Here is a 16,694-nt window from a genome sequence, read left to right as displayed (position 1 = left end):
AAATAAAATGTTTAAAAAAATTCAGATCATGTTACACAGTGGTTTCCAAATGCCAGTCTCTGGGCCCTTTGCGTGAGAACCACCTGAGCAGTTTTTGAAAATAAACTCCCAAAAGCTCCAGTTTCAGCAAGTTCAATTTAGGTCTGGGTGTGGGCCCTACATGAGGGGCACCTGGGTGGCTCAGTCGGTTAAGCATCCAGCTTCGTTCGGCTCAGGTCATGATCTAACGGTTCATGGGTTTGAGCCCCACGTCAGGCTCTGTGCCGACAGCTCAGAGCCTGGAGCCTGCTTTGGATTCTACGTCTCCCTCTCTCTCTGCCCCTCCCCCATTCATGCTCTGTCTTTGTCTCTCTCAAAAATAAACGTTTAAAAAGAAAAATTACCTGGGTGATTCTGATGCATGGTCAGGTTTGGGGGCACCATGTTATAAGTGACCTTTTTACTGTCATTTGATATTTTTCTCCCTCATCATCTTTTAGGCTGCAAGGTACGTCAATTATGTAAGACTTTTGCTAAGTGGTCGTTTCTTGTCTCCAGGAAAAGAGAGGGAGCAAAGCATCTGATAAAGCTGCTGTCTTGGCCTTTGATGCCCTGGTGGCCTTCTGTGAAGAATTGGGGTGAGTGACTTATTTCATATGTGGATCCATGTGTTAATGAGCTCTTTCCTCCCCCAGCACCTACTAGTTAACCAGCTAATGTAGGGCAGCTCTTGGGCGACTAAGGCACCTCTACCTGCTGAAGGCGACTGTGTGGGGTGTTGCCCATCAGGCAGCCTGGAAGTCAGTACCCTTCCCAGGAAGGCCCCAGAAACTGGCAGTGTGGCAACATTATGTTCCACTTCTGGAGTGGCTGGTCCCATGGGTGGCTCAGTCATGAATCATGTGACTGGTCCTGTGCCATTAGCATGTGATCACCATTTGCCACTGGACCACTGAGTAGGGGTCACTCTTATCCTGGACCCAAACAGAGCCGCATGGCCCAGCTTCTGTCTTGGGGGTGGATAATAAGCTTGAATAGAAGTCAGCTTTTCTGTCGTAATGCCAGCCCACCCACTTGGAACCCACTTCTGTATCTTATCTGTATGTGCTGGTGATGGAGGAATGAAAGAGCCTGATGGCTGCTCAGTGACAGGCAGGTTGTGGCAGGACAGGTTTTGGAAACAAGGGACACCCAGGAAGATTCTGGACAAGCTGGGAGCACTTTGCATGTGTGCAGCCCTTTGGTCAGACCTTTTTGGAAAATCCTGTGAGGTAGATGAGGCAGAAGGGACTGCTTCAGACTTTGAAATGAACAGACCAATACCCAGTGAGGTCACAGTCATAGAGCTCACAGTAGACAGATACCACTAATCCCGGTATTTGATTTTTAGTGACATGCACATTTCATATACAAATCCCATCTTGGTTTCTGCAAGACTAGATTCTTGAAGCATGGGGCTGATTAGGTACATAGAACTGGTATCTAACAGATGTTTGGGGCTCTCCTCTGGAAATCAGAGAGGTACTTGGCTGGGCCACATGTTTTGATTCCCATCCCCTCCGACTCACCAAAGAGTTGGTGGCTCCCGGACTGAGTCTCTCGTTGGGCCTCTGTGGCACAGCCGTGCCCAGCAGAGGTGGTTGGCCCCCTTGCCCACAGCGATTACTACCAGAGTCCTTCTCAGGCACTAGTACAGGGAGTTGTTAAACTAGGCTCTCTCGGGCTCCTTGAAGAAAGCACTCGTAATGAAAGGGCCGAGTGTCCTTGCTAATTGTCAGAGTCCCTTCTGCTGGAAATAACCCTGCTGGGTTCTTTTCGGGGATGAGTTGGAGGCTCTGTAGGGCTGCCTGGAGGGTCAGCTCTGCCGTATCCCTCTGGGCTGCAGCAGCCCACCAGACAGCAGGACAGGTCCTCCTGGGGGCTCTGCCTTTATATCTCCTGTGTCACACTCGGGAGTTGGGGCCCCTTAGTGCCTCAGGGGGTCTGGGCATCAGTGTGCCTCCTGCTGCGTCACGTGCGGCCTCATCTCTCCTACCTTGTTTGCTACGTGCGAGGGTTCCGGATTCCAGGACTTCCCAGGATGGCATAAACAATGCTGGTGTAGCTGAATGTGGAATTGCTCTTTGAGTAAAAAGGAACATTTCATTACTACATAAATGGTGTATCGCCCCTTCTCCACCACATATTCGCTCCTTTTCTAAGAATAGTCCTGGTGTGTGGTTAAAGTTGAAGCAGCTGTTTGCTAAGGGAGGGCACCTGGCAGCAAGGGGCAGGCCAGTATGGTGGCTCTGGCGGAGGCAGGTACATTTCTACAAAAGTGCCGTTGTAGGGTCTGGGGTGCACGGGCAGCTCTGGGACCAACAGAAAAGACACTCAGTATGAATGGGGTCAAGGTGGGGCATCCAGCGGTTTTCCTCTCTTTGCATGCAGCTAGTTTGTCTGCACTGTGGCCATGAAGTATATCTGTTCCTTCGTGACCGCGCCCTGTACCTTTTAGTGTTGAAATGAACAGTAATTAGGTTTGAAGCAACTTCCAGCTAAGAGGCCTTTCTGTACCTTGTCTGAGACAGAATAGCTTTGTGTTTAGGCCTCAGTTGAATTGGGCTCTGTCCATCTGGGGGCTGTGGTCTAGGGGAGCCAACAGCCCAGCACCCTTCTGTTCATCCATTTGTTTGCTCATTTATTCATTCATTCATTTATTCAACCAGCAAATATTGTTTGAAATGGACTGTATGTGAGGCACATCGGATATGGGCATACAATGGTGAGCAGAAACCCATCACCTGCTTTTGTGGTGTTCGGTCCAGTGGGGAAGGCAGGCACTTATCAGATAATATTAGTTAAAAAATTAATTAATTACATTAATAAAAGTGTATAATTGCAGACTCTGAAAAGGCTTTGAAGAAAACGTACATGGTGTTTCGAGAGTATCTAACAGGTGGTCCCCTTCTTGGCCTCCAGAAAGTCAGGTCACAACTCTTCACACCGGTTGATGTTCTCAAGCGGAGGGAGAAAACCAAATACAATGGCAAACACAATGAGAAACAGGATCGTGGTGATGAATAAAATGATCACTACCAGGCCTCCCTGGTCCCAGGGGTTCTGCCAGAACTCATCATTCCAGATGTCCTGCTTTGTCATCAGTTTGTCCATGTGAACCTGGAAAAGAGGGGACAGAGTCCTTGAGTGCAGGGGCTTCTCCCAGAGACTGCCTCTGTATTTTGAACAGCCCTGGTGTGAGCCAGAACTTGACCATCCCTGAGATCTACTCAGCTAGGATCTAAAATGCACCGCTGCAGATCCTTGCTGTTTTCCCTGCCTCAATTGCCAAACATTTGGGGAGAATTTTGAGAGATCGGCATAGGAGTTGAGGGGTGGACTGACTCCAGCTGAGGCCTCGGTAAACTCCCTTGGAGTCAGGTGGAAACAGAACCAGCTAATCGTGAAACAGCTAAAGTCGGCAGGCTGCAGGCCGATAGCCAGTTGGAGGGAGTAATGGCGAGAAGGCAGGCGTCACTACCTGATTCTGCTGTTAACACTCCTGTGTCCTCAGAGTGGGCCGATCAGGGTAATCCTTCAGGCCCTGCACTTTGGGGGCCGAGCCACACCCTGACTCAAAGAAGCAACTCTTGGGAGGAAAAGGTGTTGGCATTGTCGAGTGTCCCTGATCAGACCTCATCGCAGTCACCAGAGCGAACAAAGGTGGGCCAGGGCCTGTTGCCTAGCAACTGTGTTCCTCTGCCTTCCATACTTACCTCTTCAGCTGCGTTCTGTTCTTTTGTGATGTCGTTTTGGGGGTTGCTCAGGGTACCTATGTTCTGGCGTCCTCAGAGAAGTCAGGCTTGGGGTAGGGTGGGGAAGGAGACTGGATCCAGGACCTTTGCCTCAAGCCACTGTCCGCCTCACCTGTGGCTGGGTCCTGCCTCTCTCTCCTCTCTGTCCAGCTGCTGACCTGTAGACCCGGAGGCCCCCACCAGAGCGCAGGAAGCCCAGGACTCCGGGAAGCCCTGGGCTGGAGCCGCACACAGGCTTTTCCCTGCAGTGCTGGGGTGCTGGTGAATGATTAACAAGCCTCCGGCTGGTGCCTCCTGGAGCGAGTTTTTTTGTGGAGGTGTTTACCACCATTAAGGCCCCAGGGTCCTGGAGGCTTAATTTCTCCCTAGTGCCTTTGCTGGCCTCCCAGGCATGACCTCAGCTGCTGCATGGGCAGCTGGAAAGTGGGAATGGGAACCTGGTAGCCACCATTCATTCCATAAAAGATAGGCTTGAAGTGCCTGGTGTGGCCAGGAACTGCGGCAGGTACCGCGTGTCAGTTGTGAACCAAGGGAGGCAGGTCCTGCCTGCCCAGATTTCCGTTCTAGCACACTGGTCCTCAGCCTTCTCATTAGAATCATCTGGGAGCTTTTCTAAAACCTGTGCCCAGGCCCTCCCTGGTACCGCTTCTTTCCGTCTGGGCACGTCAGAGCCCCGGTCTCTGTAAAGCTTGCCAGGCGATTCTAACGTACATCCAGGGTTGGAGGAGACAGATGACAAGGAAGTTCAGTAAAGTCCTTTTTACCTATCATGGTCCTACCTGATGCTTCGAGTTTCCCTCCTTAAAACTTACTGACTCATGCCTTTGACTGCTGAGCGCTCCCAGCCAGCAGGCCGGTCGCTAGCACACCCACGTACTTCCTCCTTCAGTTAAGTTGGATGCTTGTCAGGAGTCAGTAGTTTGTTCCCAAACCTGTTTGTGGCATTTGTACTTGTTATTGATATTACATAATTGCATTTAACATTACATAAAACAAGAAAATGGAGCAACAGTAATAGTTGAAACCCCAGTTTTACAGCTGGGGAACCGGCACAGAGGTTAAGCAACATGCCCAAGGTCATACGGCTAAGAAGTAACTGTGTTGGGATTTAAACCCAGCTGTTCAGCTCCGCTGCAGTCTGTACTCTGAAGCTCTGTGCTGCACCTCAAAGGGAGTGGAGGGAGAGCGTTATTTCTAGAAGCACCTATTTGACCACTTGGAATGACTTTGGAATCACTCAGTATTTCTGTCAAAACAGATGTGGCAAGGGGCGCCTGGGTGGCGCAGTCGGTTAAGCGTCCGACTTCAACCAGGTCACGATCTCACGGTCCGTGAGTTCGAGCCCCGCGTCAGGCTCTGGGCTGATGGCTCAGAGCCTGGAGCCTGTTTCCGATTCTGTGTCTCCCTCTCTCTCTGCCCCTCGCCCGTTCATGCTCTGTCTCTCTCTGTCCCAAAAATAAATAAACGTTGAAAAAAAAAAAAAAAAAAAAAACATGTGGCAAGACAAGTGGAAACGTTTTGTAAAAATCCAGGATTTCACACTCCGATTTCTTTGTGGATGTCTTCAAGTTCTTGTTCTGCTTTGCAGTAACCATAGTTAGCAAATAGACAATTTAGGAACTCTGGCCAGCAAACCCACACTCAGAGAAAAGACCTTGGCCCTACATCAAAAAGATTGGCCAAGGAATGTGCATGTATATGTTTCTATTTAAAATGAGATGTGTGGGGAATGTGTGTGTCACGTACACAGAAGTTGCTTTAGCCAACTCAGTCAATTGCTGGCCCTGATCGGAAGATTCTACGGAAATGAGTGTCACAAAGGGAACGATATGGAAAGAGGTGGAGGGCGCTGGAGTGTATGTGGCATAGCCTGACCTGGGGGCTGAAGGAAACCCTATAGGAGGTTTAGGTCAAGATGTGAAGACTACGTGAGAGGTAGGATTAGGACGCAGTGTTTCATGGCAGGCAGCGGGTCCCGAGGAGGGTGAGGAACCTTTAAGAACAAAATTAATTTGTCTTCCATTTGGTGTGGTCTGGATTTGTGTTACCGGCATGCAAATATGTCCTGAAGACTTTTTATTGTAGGTTGCTCTCAAATGTTAATGCTTGAGAAAACAGATTTAGGGGAAGAGTGTTTTATGTGCTCTCTGCCAGTTTTTGCTAATGAGATTCTTGCCCTGGTGGTTCTGTGGTTTCTGATGAGGCAGAATATACAGACGGTAAAATGCACAGATCTCCAGTGCGGACCTTTGGAGGAACTGAGAGACTACTGTGGAGGGGAGGCCCGAAGAGGCTGGGAAACCAGTGTGGCAGTGAGCGCAGACAGACTTCGAGGGGAGATCGTTGCAGGGCGGCTGGTGGCAGGAATGGAGACCCGTGATAGCCAGATGCTCTCTGGGGCTCAGACGGCCCACTGGCCTCCCGTTCCGTGGCCACCATGGCTATACCTCTCTGTCCTTTCCCACAATGGGAAGATTGCTCCTTCCTCTCCATGCCTCTCTTTCCGAGAAGACCTCTGCTGGGAGGGTGCCAGGCTGCTGTCACTCTGGAACAGATGTGGTTTGTTGAGCCGAATGGGATGGAAACCTGCCCAGGACTGCTGTGGGGAGCCATTAGTGGCAGGGCTCAGCGTGAACCAGTCTGATGCCTACTGGGATCCATCGTATTTGGACTCAGCTGTTAAGCTATTGGTGCCTGGACTGAAAAGGGCAATGGTTTCCCATCTAGTCCCTCTCGCCTTCCCTGTTTTTCTTCTGGGAGGGAGACCTAGTTGGGCCCCACCCTAGCTCTTACCTCTTGGGCTCCACCCACTCACCGGGAGATGATTTTAGCACACTTTAGGGTGTGGGATCTAGGATTGGTTGATGGAGGATAATGGGATCAGCGCCTTATCTGCACTGCGGCCCGGCCCTCGGTGTGGTGAGCAGGGGCTCTGCAGCTGGATGGGCTGTGCTGGGCTGGGCCCAGAGGCTGGCTCTGCTGTATTTAGCTGGTTGAACTTAGGCAAGTTGCATATTGTTGCTAGGGCTCAATTTCCTCATCTCCGAAATGGGGATAATGATGGTATCTATGGCATTGAGGCTGTGGTGATTATACGGAATCAACTGCATGAAAACACTTCAGGTGGTGGCGGAGCACACAGAAGCCCTCAGTAAATTTCCACTCACTTGATCCTCACCACCACCTTCATCATCATCATTATCAACGGTATCATTGTAATTCTGAATCCCCTTCTTGTAGGGTGGTGTGGGGTGGAGGGTACAGCTGGTTCTTGAATTTCTTTTATTTTGTATGGAAGAACTTCCTCTCTGCTTCTTCAACCTAAACCAAACCCGTCAGACAAGTCAGTGGACACCAGGAAGTGAAACCAGCCAGCCAGTTTCTCTCACCTGCCTGCCAGCTGGAGATGGGGGGAGGGGCAGGGGCAGGGGCAGAGCCTGGCATCCCCCTCTCCGCTCCCTGGTTTTTGGGTAGACGGGGCCGTGCCCCTAGGCAGCCAGAGCACGGGCTGGCAGGGCAAGATGACGGAGGCATGTAAAAACTGCAGACCTCTCTGCGGAAGGAGGGGGAGGTACTACGGGAGCTTTCTGCCTCCCCTACCCTAATTCCTGGGGTCCATGCCCCTCTTGTTTAGAGGAGCAGATAAGGACTAGGATATGCTCCGTGCCGTGCCAAGCACTCCCTATAGGTCACCTTAGTTTATCCTCATAAGCTCACCCGAGGAGGCAGCTACCGGGATTGGCTGCGACCCACAGGGGAGGAAACGTGGCTCTGGGAGGTCGAGTCACTAACCTGTGTTCATGCAGCCGGTGAATGGCAGGGTGAGGATTTGGGGCCAGACAGCCTGGGACACAATGGGGGAAAGGACAGAGGGGTTGGGATGCAGGTTATATATATATGCAGGCAATATATATATATGCAGGCAATAGTAGGGGCCTGACTTCTCTTACTCTAGAAGTTTGGAAAGACCCAGGGGCCTGAGCCTGTGGGTGTGGGGTGTTCAGGCTAAAGTAAATGGCAGCCGAAGCTGTTGAGTGGCGTTTCTGAGCCTGGCACCTGGGCAAACGCTGCCCCATCACTGTAGAGGGGGCACCTGTAGCCAGCGTTTGGTAGCAGCCAGTGCTGATGGATTTTCACCCTCTCCTTCCCCTGGTTCCCTCTTGCATGGCATTCCTGCCTGTGTTTTTCCAGCGTTCGTGGGCACAGGGAGAATAGAGGCCTGGCAAGGACAGTCACTGGCCACACCCCTGGAATTCTGGCACCTTGCCCTTCAGAAGCACAGAGCCCAGGCCAGGGAGTCTGGCGCCGCAGAAACACAACCAGAAAGCTTTTACTGAGATAGAAACGGGCAAATACCGGACTAGAATACTGACGTGCTCCCCTCCGGTGGGAAGCTTGGGGTCCAGCAGCTGTTGCACAGAGCCCCTCTGGTTGGCCTGCTCCTCTGGGCTGGCTCCCCACCGCTGCAGGCTGTTCTCCTTCCAGGTATGGGGCCCCCGCTTCTGTGTTTTGTTAGAAAGTGCAAGTTGGGAAAGGATCCCCAGTTTTTGTTTCCTCAGGTTTTAAACAGGTGACTCCTCCTTGGCACCCAGTATCCACTGGCAGGTGAGAGTTTGGGGGCCGTACCAGCCCTTGTTTCCTTGATAAGGCTGCAGGTGTCGGGTTCCCGGGCAGGGCCAGGGCTGGGGCCAGGCTGGCACGTGGGATCATGGCTCGGCAGCTTCCTCTCCAGCTTCTCCTCCTCGTCTCTGTCCCTCACGATGGGCTCATGGGCCGCACTTGGACCTTCCTGCCTCTGCGCTCAGGGCAGCAGCAGTCCCTGCAGCAGCAGCAGCAGGCGATCAGCAGCAGCACCAGCACCGTGGCTGGGGGGTTAGGAGAGAGAAGCAGAGAGCACGGGAAGCTCAGGCAGGGAAGAGAAAGAACATACGCCTTACTTCTAAATAAAGCCCTCCAGAGGTGTGTGGGAAGGGCCTTTAGCCAGAGATCTGGCTTCGTCAGAAATGCTTGAGAGTCTGGCAAGAGGTGTCGACTGTCCCCGTGCCAGCCACTAGGCACTGACCTCCCTGTCATGCCGCCTCTGCTGCCCTGAGCTTCTCTCCCTTCACCCCTGGTTGGGATTTGGGGTTGCCTCTGCACCCCATCAGCAAATTGTCAAGGATTCGGGAAATCCTCTGGCTCCCCCCCAGGGACATCTGCCTCTCCTCTGTCTGGGGGACACCCAGCCACCTCGGCCAGTGCTCTGGCCAGCACTGTGGTCTCACCTTTCCCGGATGCCAGGAAGAACCAGGGGCGCTGGGGAGAACGTGAGAGCCTCAGCTTACCTGTGAAAAGGAGGATGACCGAGAAGGCCGCGATCTCCACAGGCTCGGCCTGGGGCAGCTTCTGCAGCTTGAGCAGCAGCTTCTCGCCCATGGAGCGCATCTCCTGCACAAAGTTGGCGGCTGCCATGGTGCATCGGGCTCCTGCCGGGCTCCTGCCAGGCCTCACCGGGACGGGGCTGGGAGTCCCCACCCACCTGCAGCCAGTGGAACGAGTTAGTCGGGTCTCACCCCTCTACCCCTGGTGGCTCATGACTGGGGAGGGAGCCATCAGGGCCCTCCACCCAGTGGTGGCCCTCAGCCCCCACCCACCTGGCACCACCCGGACTGAGGGAGGCTGGTGATGGCAGGGAGCCTGAGGCCCTGCCGCCGGAGGCTGCGTGGCACTGCCAGACACAGGAGAGGTCTGCCAGCTGGCCACGGTTGGCCAAGGTTTCCGACCTCGAGGTGGGGTGGCTTCACTGTCCTACTCCTGGGTTTGCTGAGCACCTTGGGCTGGCACGGCTCCCCCGGTGACTCCTGGGTCCTTCAGGACTTTGGTGCCTCCCCTGGGTTCCCAGTGGGGAGACCGGGCTTTAGGATTCCAGCCTGGTGCTCTTGCCTTTCATCATATGTGGGGCAGAAGGAGTCAGGCTTTTCCTCGAGTGGGCACATGGGGCTCCTGGCAGGGGTCAGCTGGGTGAGAACTAACTGGGGGAGGTGGTCTGAGCCCCTCCAGGGCCCTCCACTTCTCCCACCAGCTCAGTTTCTTTACTCATATGGTATTCTTTGAAGAGGCAGAGATGATGCTGTGTACCCCGCAGTTTTTCCCCAAGGAGGCCTCTCGGGACGGGATCACACATCCCATGGCTGGTTTACCAGGCCCTCCTCTGCTGGCTCAGACCTGCTCCTCTGGCCTGACCAGGAGAGTCCCTTGTGTCCCCACCCTCGCCCCAGGTATGTAGCAACTCAGCCTTCCAGGTGATGACTGAGAGCCTCTTCCTGTCTAAGGGTGCCCAATAGGCTGACGGTGAAGGTCCGGGCTGAGTCTGTGAGTTGGGCCAGCTGTACATCAGGAGTTTGTTTCCCCTTCTGCCTCCCCTGTGGGCATGAGGGAGCCAGTGCCTCTTCAGGGATGGACCAGGGACAGCCTGGTGCCAACCCAGCCTGAACTTGTTCACCAAGGCAGCTCTAATCCAAGAGAGCGTAACAGGTGGCCAAGGTCTTGTGCCAGACCTCAGGATCTAATTACTGCCGCCTTGTCCTGGGTCTTAGCCAGGCAGGTTCTTCCGAGATGACTGCAGTTTTGGAAGCTGGTCACTCCTGGTACTATCGCCACAGTATAGCTGTCTTAGAACTGCTTTGAAGGTCATCTGCTTGAACCCCCTACCCTGTACCTGGCTCTCTGCACTCCCTCTGGTGTGCAGCCTTTGCTTGAGCCCCCTCCGGGTGAGATGGGGAGTCCCATCTGCTACGGCAGCTTGCCCTGTTCCTCCTTGGAGCAGTGCTGATCGTTGGAAGGTGGAACGCCCTCCTGACCTCGTTGGTCCTGCCTGTGGTCACACAGGATGCTTCTACCCCACCTTCTGCCTCATAGTCCTTCCGGACCTGGATGGCAGCTGGCATGTGCCTCCTGTGTCTCCTCTTCCACAAGGTCGCCTGCACCCCGTGGAACATTGGATCATCCTGGATTTGAATGCCTGCCCCTTTCTGCTTTCATGACGTGGACGCGTCACTTTGTCTCTTTGAGTCTGTTTCTTTTCCTCATCTTACATAAGATGAGATAGCCATCCTTCAAGGCTGTTGGGAGGATTGACACCCGGAAGCACAGCGGCAGGAAGCACAGATCCTGGCACACGTTTGTGCCCAGCAGGTGGGCTTCCCCTCTTGCGGTGTGTGTCTGTGGAGGGGGGGGTCTGGCCACCACAGGAAGCCTTTGGGGACAGTCACACCCCCACCCTATACACTGTCAAAGACCCTCCCCAAACACCTTGGGGAGTTTCGTCTGTGTCTTTCATTCCCAGGATATTTGTGGTGTGTAAGGTAAAGGAAGGTGGGGGGTTGGGAGGGGGCAAGCTGGAGATGGGAGCTGTATTTTAAGCAATGTTGGGGGTAGCCGGCAGATGATGGGTCCATGGAGGATTAGGGCTTCCTGTCGGAAGTGGGAGTCTCCTGTTAGAGCCTTCTATCTTCTCTTATGCTCCATCCCGGGGTTAGCACATTTCTGTAAAGGCGATCAAGATCCCAGTTTTCAAGTATACAAAGAGGCAAGAGATCCTAGAATCCCATGTGTCATTCATTCCTGCCTCCCTTTACATATGGGAAACAGTGATTCCTCTGAGGTTGCACAGCAGGATGGGGGCCTAGCCAGGCTCCCCCTACTTCCCCATGCTGTCTCTTGATGGAGACCTGTCTCAGGCAGCCTGCTCTGTGGCTTGCAAGGTTAAGTCAGCCCACGGAGCAGCTTTCTGAGGACACTGCCCTCGCGGTGGGCCCAGTGCAGGGACGAGGGCCCCAGAACTCTTTGAACGCAGGTGTGCTCTGCACGATCAGCCCCATTCCACGCTCAGGAGTCTGGGGCACTGTCTTTATTCAGGCACATCACTCACGAGGCCAGGGCCACACCTGTTCTTTGGGAACCACATGTGACTTGTTGCCAAAGGGACAGATGGCACGTGTCTGTCTCAGGTTCACCAAACTCCTTCCCGAGCATGGTGCCCCTCTTCTCTGGTCACACTAAACAGCGTCCCCCTTCTTTGACCGACGAAGCTGGCTTGCACAAGGAGGGCGGTCCCCTCTCGTTCCGGAGCCTCTCTGCTCATCCACTTCCCGTTTCCAGGAGACTATTCCTCCGCATTCCTGGAGGAGGGAACAGAAGTGCCAGCCAAGGCCCTGGGCGGGGGAGAGTCTACACAGGGCTCAGGAGTTGGGCTCCTCTTCTCCTCCCCGTCTACACTTGGTCTGGCTTTTTCAGCCTGTTTGGCCCCGTGCCTGCATTGCCTAATGTAGCAGCAGAGACTCCTTGAAAGAGGAAGCGGGCGGAGGCCAGCCGGGCAGCGGGAGCTTTGTCACTTGTGCTTCCACATCCAAAGCCCTGGGGAGGGGTTATAGAGGGGAGGCCTCCGCTTGTGAGCGAGAAGTGGTGTGGGGACCCTGTCGGTCTGAGGGGTGTGATTTCCAGAGCAGGGAGGAGGCAGGTGGAGCCGAGGTTGCTCTGCTGTACGGGAAAGGTGGACTTTGTCGATCAGAAGCTTCAGCTCTGAAGTCGGCCATCCTCCGGGTGTTGTGTAGTGGGGATGCTGCAGTCACACCCAGGGGCCCAGGCCCCGCTCCGGGAGGAGTGCCCGTCCACACAGAGGCAGGCCGTATGGCTGCGGACAGATGGCATCATGCTTCTGCACCCAGGGTGCCTCTGGTGAGCTGAATTGGCAAGCTGTACCAGCCCTGGGGTCTCACCCAGGGCTGCCCACTGCTTCCGTCCGTCTGTGAACTGGAATGGAGCCACTGGGCACTGATGTTCTGCCCCAAAGGCTGAAGGGGAACGCCCTTTGTTTTCCAGTTGATGTTTTGCCATTTCCAGCTTGGGCTTGAGCAGAAGCCTTAGTGGGGACCGTGGGAGCTGGAGGGGCCTTGTGCTCCTAAGAGGGAGGAGGCACATTCCAGCAGGTCCCAGGCGCTCTTCCCAGTGGGCTATTTAAAGCAAGGCCCAGGGGGTGCCTGACGCCTGGTGCCCAATATAACCAGCAGTCGTCAGGTGACCCCGCGGCATGTTCCTTGGCCATTGCCCTGTTGGGAGTAAATGTTCCCAGCTGTGGTCTGGGGAAAGCGGGTGCTCTGAGGCTGGCTGCCTCTTATCCCTTTTACTTTCCCAGGTTTGGAGGGAGGAAGGCAGGGAAGCCCAGAGGGGTACTGATAATTGTACATATCAGTACGTATATACTGATATTGTATATATCTTTCTGGTCTGTCTCGCTCTGCCAGACTCCTTCCAAAACTGTACTTCCTGCCTGTGAATCAGGGAAATCCTAGTCCCTGCCGGCCCTGTGCTCTGGAGTACTTTGGTCAGAGGCAGCCAAGCAAGTGACTTCCCACGGCCCCGGGAAGAGAGAGCAACCTTGGCTGCCTGCATGGCCCTTCCTGGAGCCTGTGAAGGGTGCTCTGTGGCTGGAATGGCAGCCAGTGGAGGAGGGAAAGTGAGCCAGGCAGAGATGAAGGCCGGAGGGGCCGGAGGGACCAGAAGACATTCCTTTGTGTGGCATCTCCTGCCACAGGGAGCCTTGTGACAGGGCACGCGGGTGACCTGCAGGCCGGACAACTGCCATTTGGTACTGAAGCTTCCCTGTTTCCTCCTTGCAAAACTGATACTTCAACTCCAGAGGCCCCTTGTGGAAGAGAACAGGCGGCAGGCGGGTGTGTTTGTGACTGATAAGTGGTGTATCGGTGGCTCAGGGCCCCAAGGGTTTCTTGCTCTGCCCCTGTCATTTTGTCATGGAAAGTTGTAGCCACCCTTGCTCCACAGGGCATTGTCTTGTTTGAGAAACAGCTGTCATGAGGCAAACTGACGGTTGTGGCAGATTTTCGGCGTCTGGGGGCCTGACCAGCAAGGCAGAGATGTCCACTGTGCACTGACCGCATCAGGCCTTCAGACGATGCCCTTTTCTGCCTTCACTCCAAGTTGCTGTGGGAAGTAGCTGCTTGAACCCAGAGCAGTCCTGCTTTCCAGGACCGGAGGAGGCACCTCCGGCTGCTAGCGATGGTTCCCGTAGCCCCAGAAGCTAGGTATCACCCTCCCGTTCCAGCTCAGGGCCTGGGTTCAGGGGACCCCATCCACGTATGTCCTGTGGCCGCAGGGACTCTGATCCCCGCCAGCACGCCTGCCTGGGCCGTCTTACAGATCAGAGCCAGCAGGGGTAGCCCTGGGCTCACCACTGTGCCCCCTTACCCAGTCCTGTCTGCTGCCTCCAACACAGACCAGCGCCTGTCCCCTCTCTGCCTTGCATGGCCGTCTTTGCAGGGCATTAGCCTCTCCGGCCACCGACTCAGGCCAAATCTCACAGACTCTGCTGAGCCAAGAACACTTGGACTGATTCTTGGTTTCCACTTTTCCCTGGATTGTTGTTTTTCTTTCCTAGTAGATACTAGTTTGTTTGCTTTGGGGGAAACATCTGGGGGGCGGGGAAGGGAGACTTTAGCCCTAGTGTGAGGACAAGAAGGCAGCAGGAGCAGGCAGCCTCCGTTCATGGGGCCCTGCCCAAGGGGGCTGCTCCCGGGGCTGCTGGAGAGCCATGCTGGGGTCAGCATTCCAATGGCGTGTCACAGGGCCACATACCGGGTGCGTCCTTCACCGGCCTCAGTTTCACCATCGCCTCCTCCCCCACCCCACCTTGGGTTCAGGGTCAGGCCCTCATGCTTCTGGCACAGCATTTGGAGAGACCTGGGGGGTCGTGGGATTCTAAATGGACCCAGGGAGGAGCACCCAGGCTTGGCTCTGAGCTAGGAACACCTGGCAATGAGCGGGCCAAGCCCCTCTCAAGGGGTGGCAGCTGCCACTCTGATGCAGGACACAGATGGGCAGAGCTGCTGTGGGTCCTGCCACATCCTGAGGGGCACGAAGTGGCGGGGCAGACCCTGCCCTGAGCCTCCTCCACTGGGAGAAAGCAGGGACAGAGGGCTTTGCCTTGATCCTGGGAAAAAGGGAGGCCCAGAGAGCAGACAGCCCTTCTCTCCCAGGCCAGGACAGCCAAATCCCTTGTTTAAGCCCCCTGAATAGAAAAAGCTTAAACTAACTTGCAGAGTAAGCAGGCACTCGGGGCCCCTCTGCCTGCTCAGCAAGCAGAGAGGAAAGCACTCTGAGCAGAGAGCTGCAGCCTCAGCCTGTGTCCCTCCAGTGCTGGGTCCCCACAAAAGAAGGGAGAGCCCAGATTGAAATGGGGCTGTCTGGAGACTGACCGAGTGCACCCCCACGAGCCCCTGTGATCGTGCTAGATTGTGGCTCTCCACCCTTGGGGCAGGGGGCCCTGGCTGGCCCCCTCACCCAAAATCTGTGGCCGGCACCACTCACCTGGGAGCTCAGGTGTTGGGTTGAGGGGCAACCGCGGATGCTGGGGAGCCCGGCAGCCTCCCTTGCCTGGCTTCGCCCGGCCACCACCTCTTCCTTCCTTCTCGGATGCCTCTTTCCTGACCCGCTGCTGGGCGCCTTCCTCAGAGGAGTGGAGCTCCTGGCTGCTGACAGCCAGCTGCTGTCTCGGCCTCAGCTTTTTTGTTGTTGGTCGTCCTGGAGATCCAAGTGTCAAATTACAAGGGGCGGCCACTGAAGCAGGGGAGCCAGTGCCACCGCTGCCCCTGCCCAGCCGAGTGAATCCCTGCTGGGACCTCCGAGGGTGGCTTCAGACTCCTCTGTGGCTGCCCTGCCCCTGGGAGGTCTGCAAGGGCGAACCCGTCTCTTCTGTGCCTCCTCTTCCTCTCCTCTCCCTCCTGGCGGGTGTGTGCTAAGCCGTCGTGGGCTGGGCCTGGGCGGAGAGCTGATAAAAGAGGTCGGCTCTCTTTTTCCCTGGCAAAGATGCCCTCTGGGAGGCTCCACCTGAGCCCTGGAGTGAGGAGGGAGGGACGCCCCACAGCGCTCAAGTTCTTTGGCTCCCTCCCTACCCTCAGGAGGGGTTTGAGCCCATCCGCCTGACCAGCCAACCTGTCTCTCTCGAGACTCCCTGGCTGGTCCCGCCCTCTGGCCCCTCCTAGGAAGTAAATAGTTGGGGGAGCTGCCGGACCACCCACGAGGCCAGGCCCTTGGGGAGGAACTTAGGGGTGACTTGAGAATGGCCTGCTTGCCGGGGGAAGTGTCTGGTGCTCCACCACCCCAGGAGGGAGGACACTGCCGATGTCCTTCTTTCCAAAGAGTGCTGGGGCTGTCTCTTCATTCCTGGCCCTGGCCGTCAGGGACAGGCTCCAGAGCTCAGTGGCTGGCAGGGCCCTTTGACATTTGGTTGGTTGTGCCACCCCAGCAGACCAGGCTGTGCCCGGAGCAGGACAGGAGCAGGACAGGAGCTGACCCCAGCCCGCATCTGTGAGCTCTCAATGGAGCCCTTTGAGTGTGAGCACAAAACCCCAGTGAGTCTGGGCTTGAGGGAGGGTGGGGGGGGGGGGGGGGAAGGAAGCCAACCGTGTAGCCACACCACTTGGGTGCCGGAGCCTCCCAGAGGCTGGACAGGCGGCCACTGTGCAGATGCACAGACTAGTGGAAGGAGTCGCATGTTGGTTTTAGGAGTGGCAGGAACAGTGCCCCCTGGTGGCTGCCTGGGCCTCCTTGCCATCTGCTGCCTTCAAAGCTGCCTTCTCTAAACAAGGCAGCCAGACCCCACTTCCTAGGATCTGTGTAACATCAGCTCTCATTCCTGGTGCCTGTCCCTTAGGGTCTTAGCTCCTCAAAGTGTTTCTTGCGGTGCTCACATCGAGAGGCATTCTGGCCGGAGGGTGACGCCACCTATTCTTGTCCTCGGGACATGGCGCCTGGACAGCCCTGCCTCTGCTGCCCAATCTCTCGTGCTCTCCCACCTCCTGCTACATTCCTGTGGCAAGACTGGCCCTTTGCAAGGGCCATGATTAGATCTGCACCCTACCCCCCACC

General features: G+C 55.5%; 3 protein-coding genes across 5 annotated transcripts in view; 1 reads left to right on the top strand and 2 right to left on the bottom strand.

Annotated features, from left to right (window-relative positions):
- The window catches only part of RECQL5 (RecQ like helicase 5), a 36,104-nt gene that overhangs the window by 13,896 nt on the left and 5,514 nt on the right, over nt 1-16,694 (top strand). The window contains exon 7 of the mRNA XM_025927581.2: nt 538-617. Coding sequence (XP_025783366.2) covers nt 538-617 — 80 coding nt within the window. The remainder of the gene's footprint in view (nt 1-537; nt 618-16,694) is intronic.
- On the bottom strand, nt 2,643-8,173 carry ERLN (endoregulin). Of its 3 annotated transcripts, XM_086688062.1 has the most exons (4): nt 8,130-8,173; nt 7,566-7,617; nt 6,941-7,094; nt 2,643-3,138 (listed from the first exon to the last, which is right to left on the bottom strand). In XM_086688062.1, the coding sequence occupies exon 4, from the start codon at nt 3,130-3,132 to the stop codon at nt 2,950-2,952; it is 183 nt and encodes a 60-aa protein (XP_086544188.1). In that variant the 5' UTR covers nt 3,133-3,138; nt 6,941-7,094; nt 7,566-7,617; nt 8,130-8,173; the 3' UTR covers nt 2,643-2,949. The 3 variants fall into 3 exon arrangements, with proteins under 3 accessions (XP_086544188.1, XP_086544187.1, XP_086544186.1); XM_086688061.1 differs by lacking the exons at nt 6,941-7,094; nt 7,566-7,617; nt 8,130-8,173 and adding an exon at nt 3,735-5,051; XM_086688060.1 differs by lacking the exons at nt 6,941-7,094; nt 7,566-7,617; nt 8,130-8,173 and adding an exon at nt 3,500-3,725.
- Nucleotides 8,072-15,749, bottom strand: SMIM5 (small integral membrane protein 5). Its single transcript, XM_025927602.2, has 3 exons — nt 15,135-15,749; nt 9,098-9,291; nt 8,072-8,638 (listed from the first exon to the last, which is right to left on the bottom strand). Exons 2-3 carry the CDS (start codon nt 9,222-9,224, stop codon nt 8,529-8,531), a joined length of 237 nt encoding a protein of 78 aa, XP_025783387.1. The 5' UTR covers nt 9,225-9,291; nt 15,135-15,749; the 3' UTR covers nt 8,072-8,528.

The sequence above is a fragment of the Puma concolor genome, chromosome E1, assembly GCF_028749965.1.
Source record: "Puma concolor isolate L17-30 chromosome E1, mPumCon1.1.hap2, whole genome shotgun sequence".
NCBI lineage: Eukaryota > Metazoa > Chordata > Mammalia > Carnivora > Felidae > Puma > Puma concolor.
The sequence above is the reverse complement of the archived record's forward strand: the minus strand, read 5'-3'. Positions and strand labels throughout refer to the sequence as shown.

Coding starts and splice junctions, on each gene's coding strand:
- ERLN (XM_086688062.1), bottom strand. CDS start 3,132: ATGGACAAACTGATGACAAAGCAGGACATCTGGAATGATGAGTTCTGG.
- SMIM5 (XM_025927602.2), bottom strand. CDS start 9,224: ATGGCAGCCGCCAACTTTGTGCAGGAGATGCGCTCCATGGGCGAGAAG. Junction 8,639..9,097: donor GGTCATCCTCCTTTTCACAG/GTAAGCTGAGGC, acceptor CTAACCCCCCAG/CCACGGTGCTGGTGCTGCTG.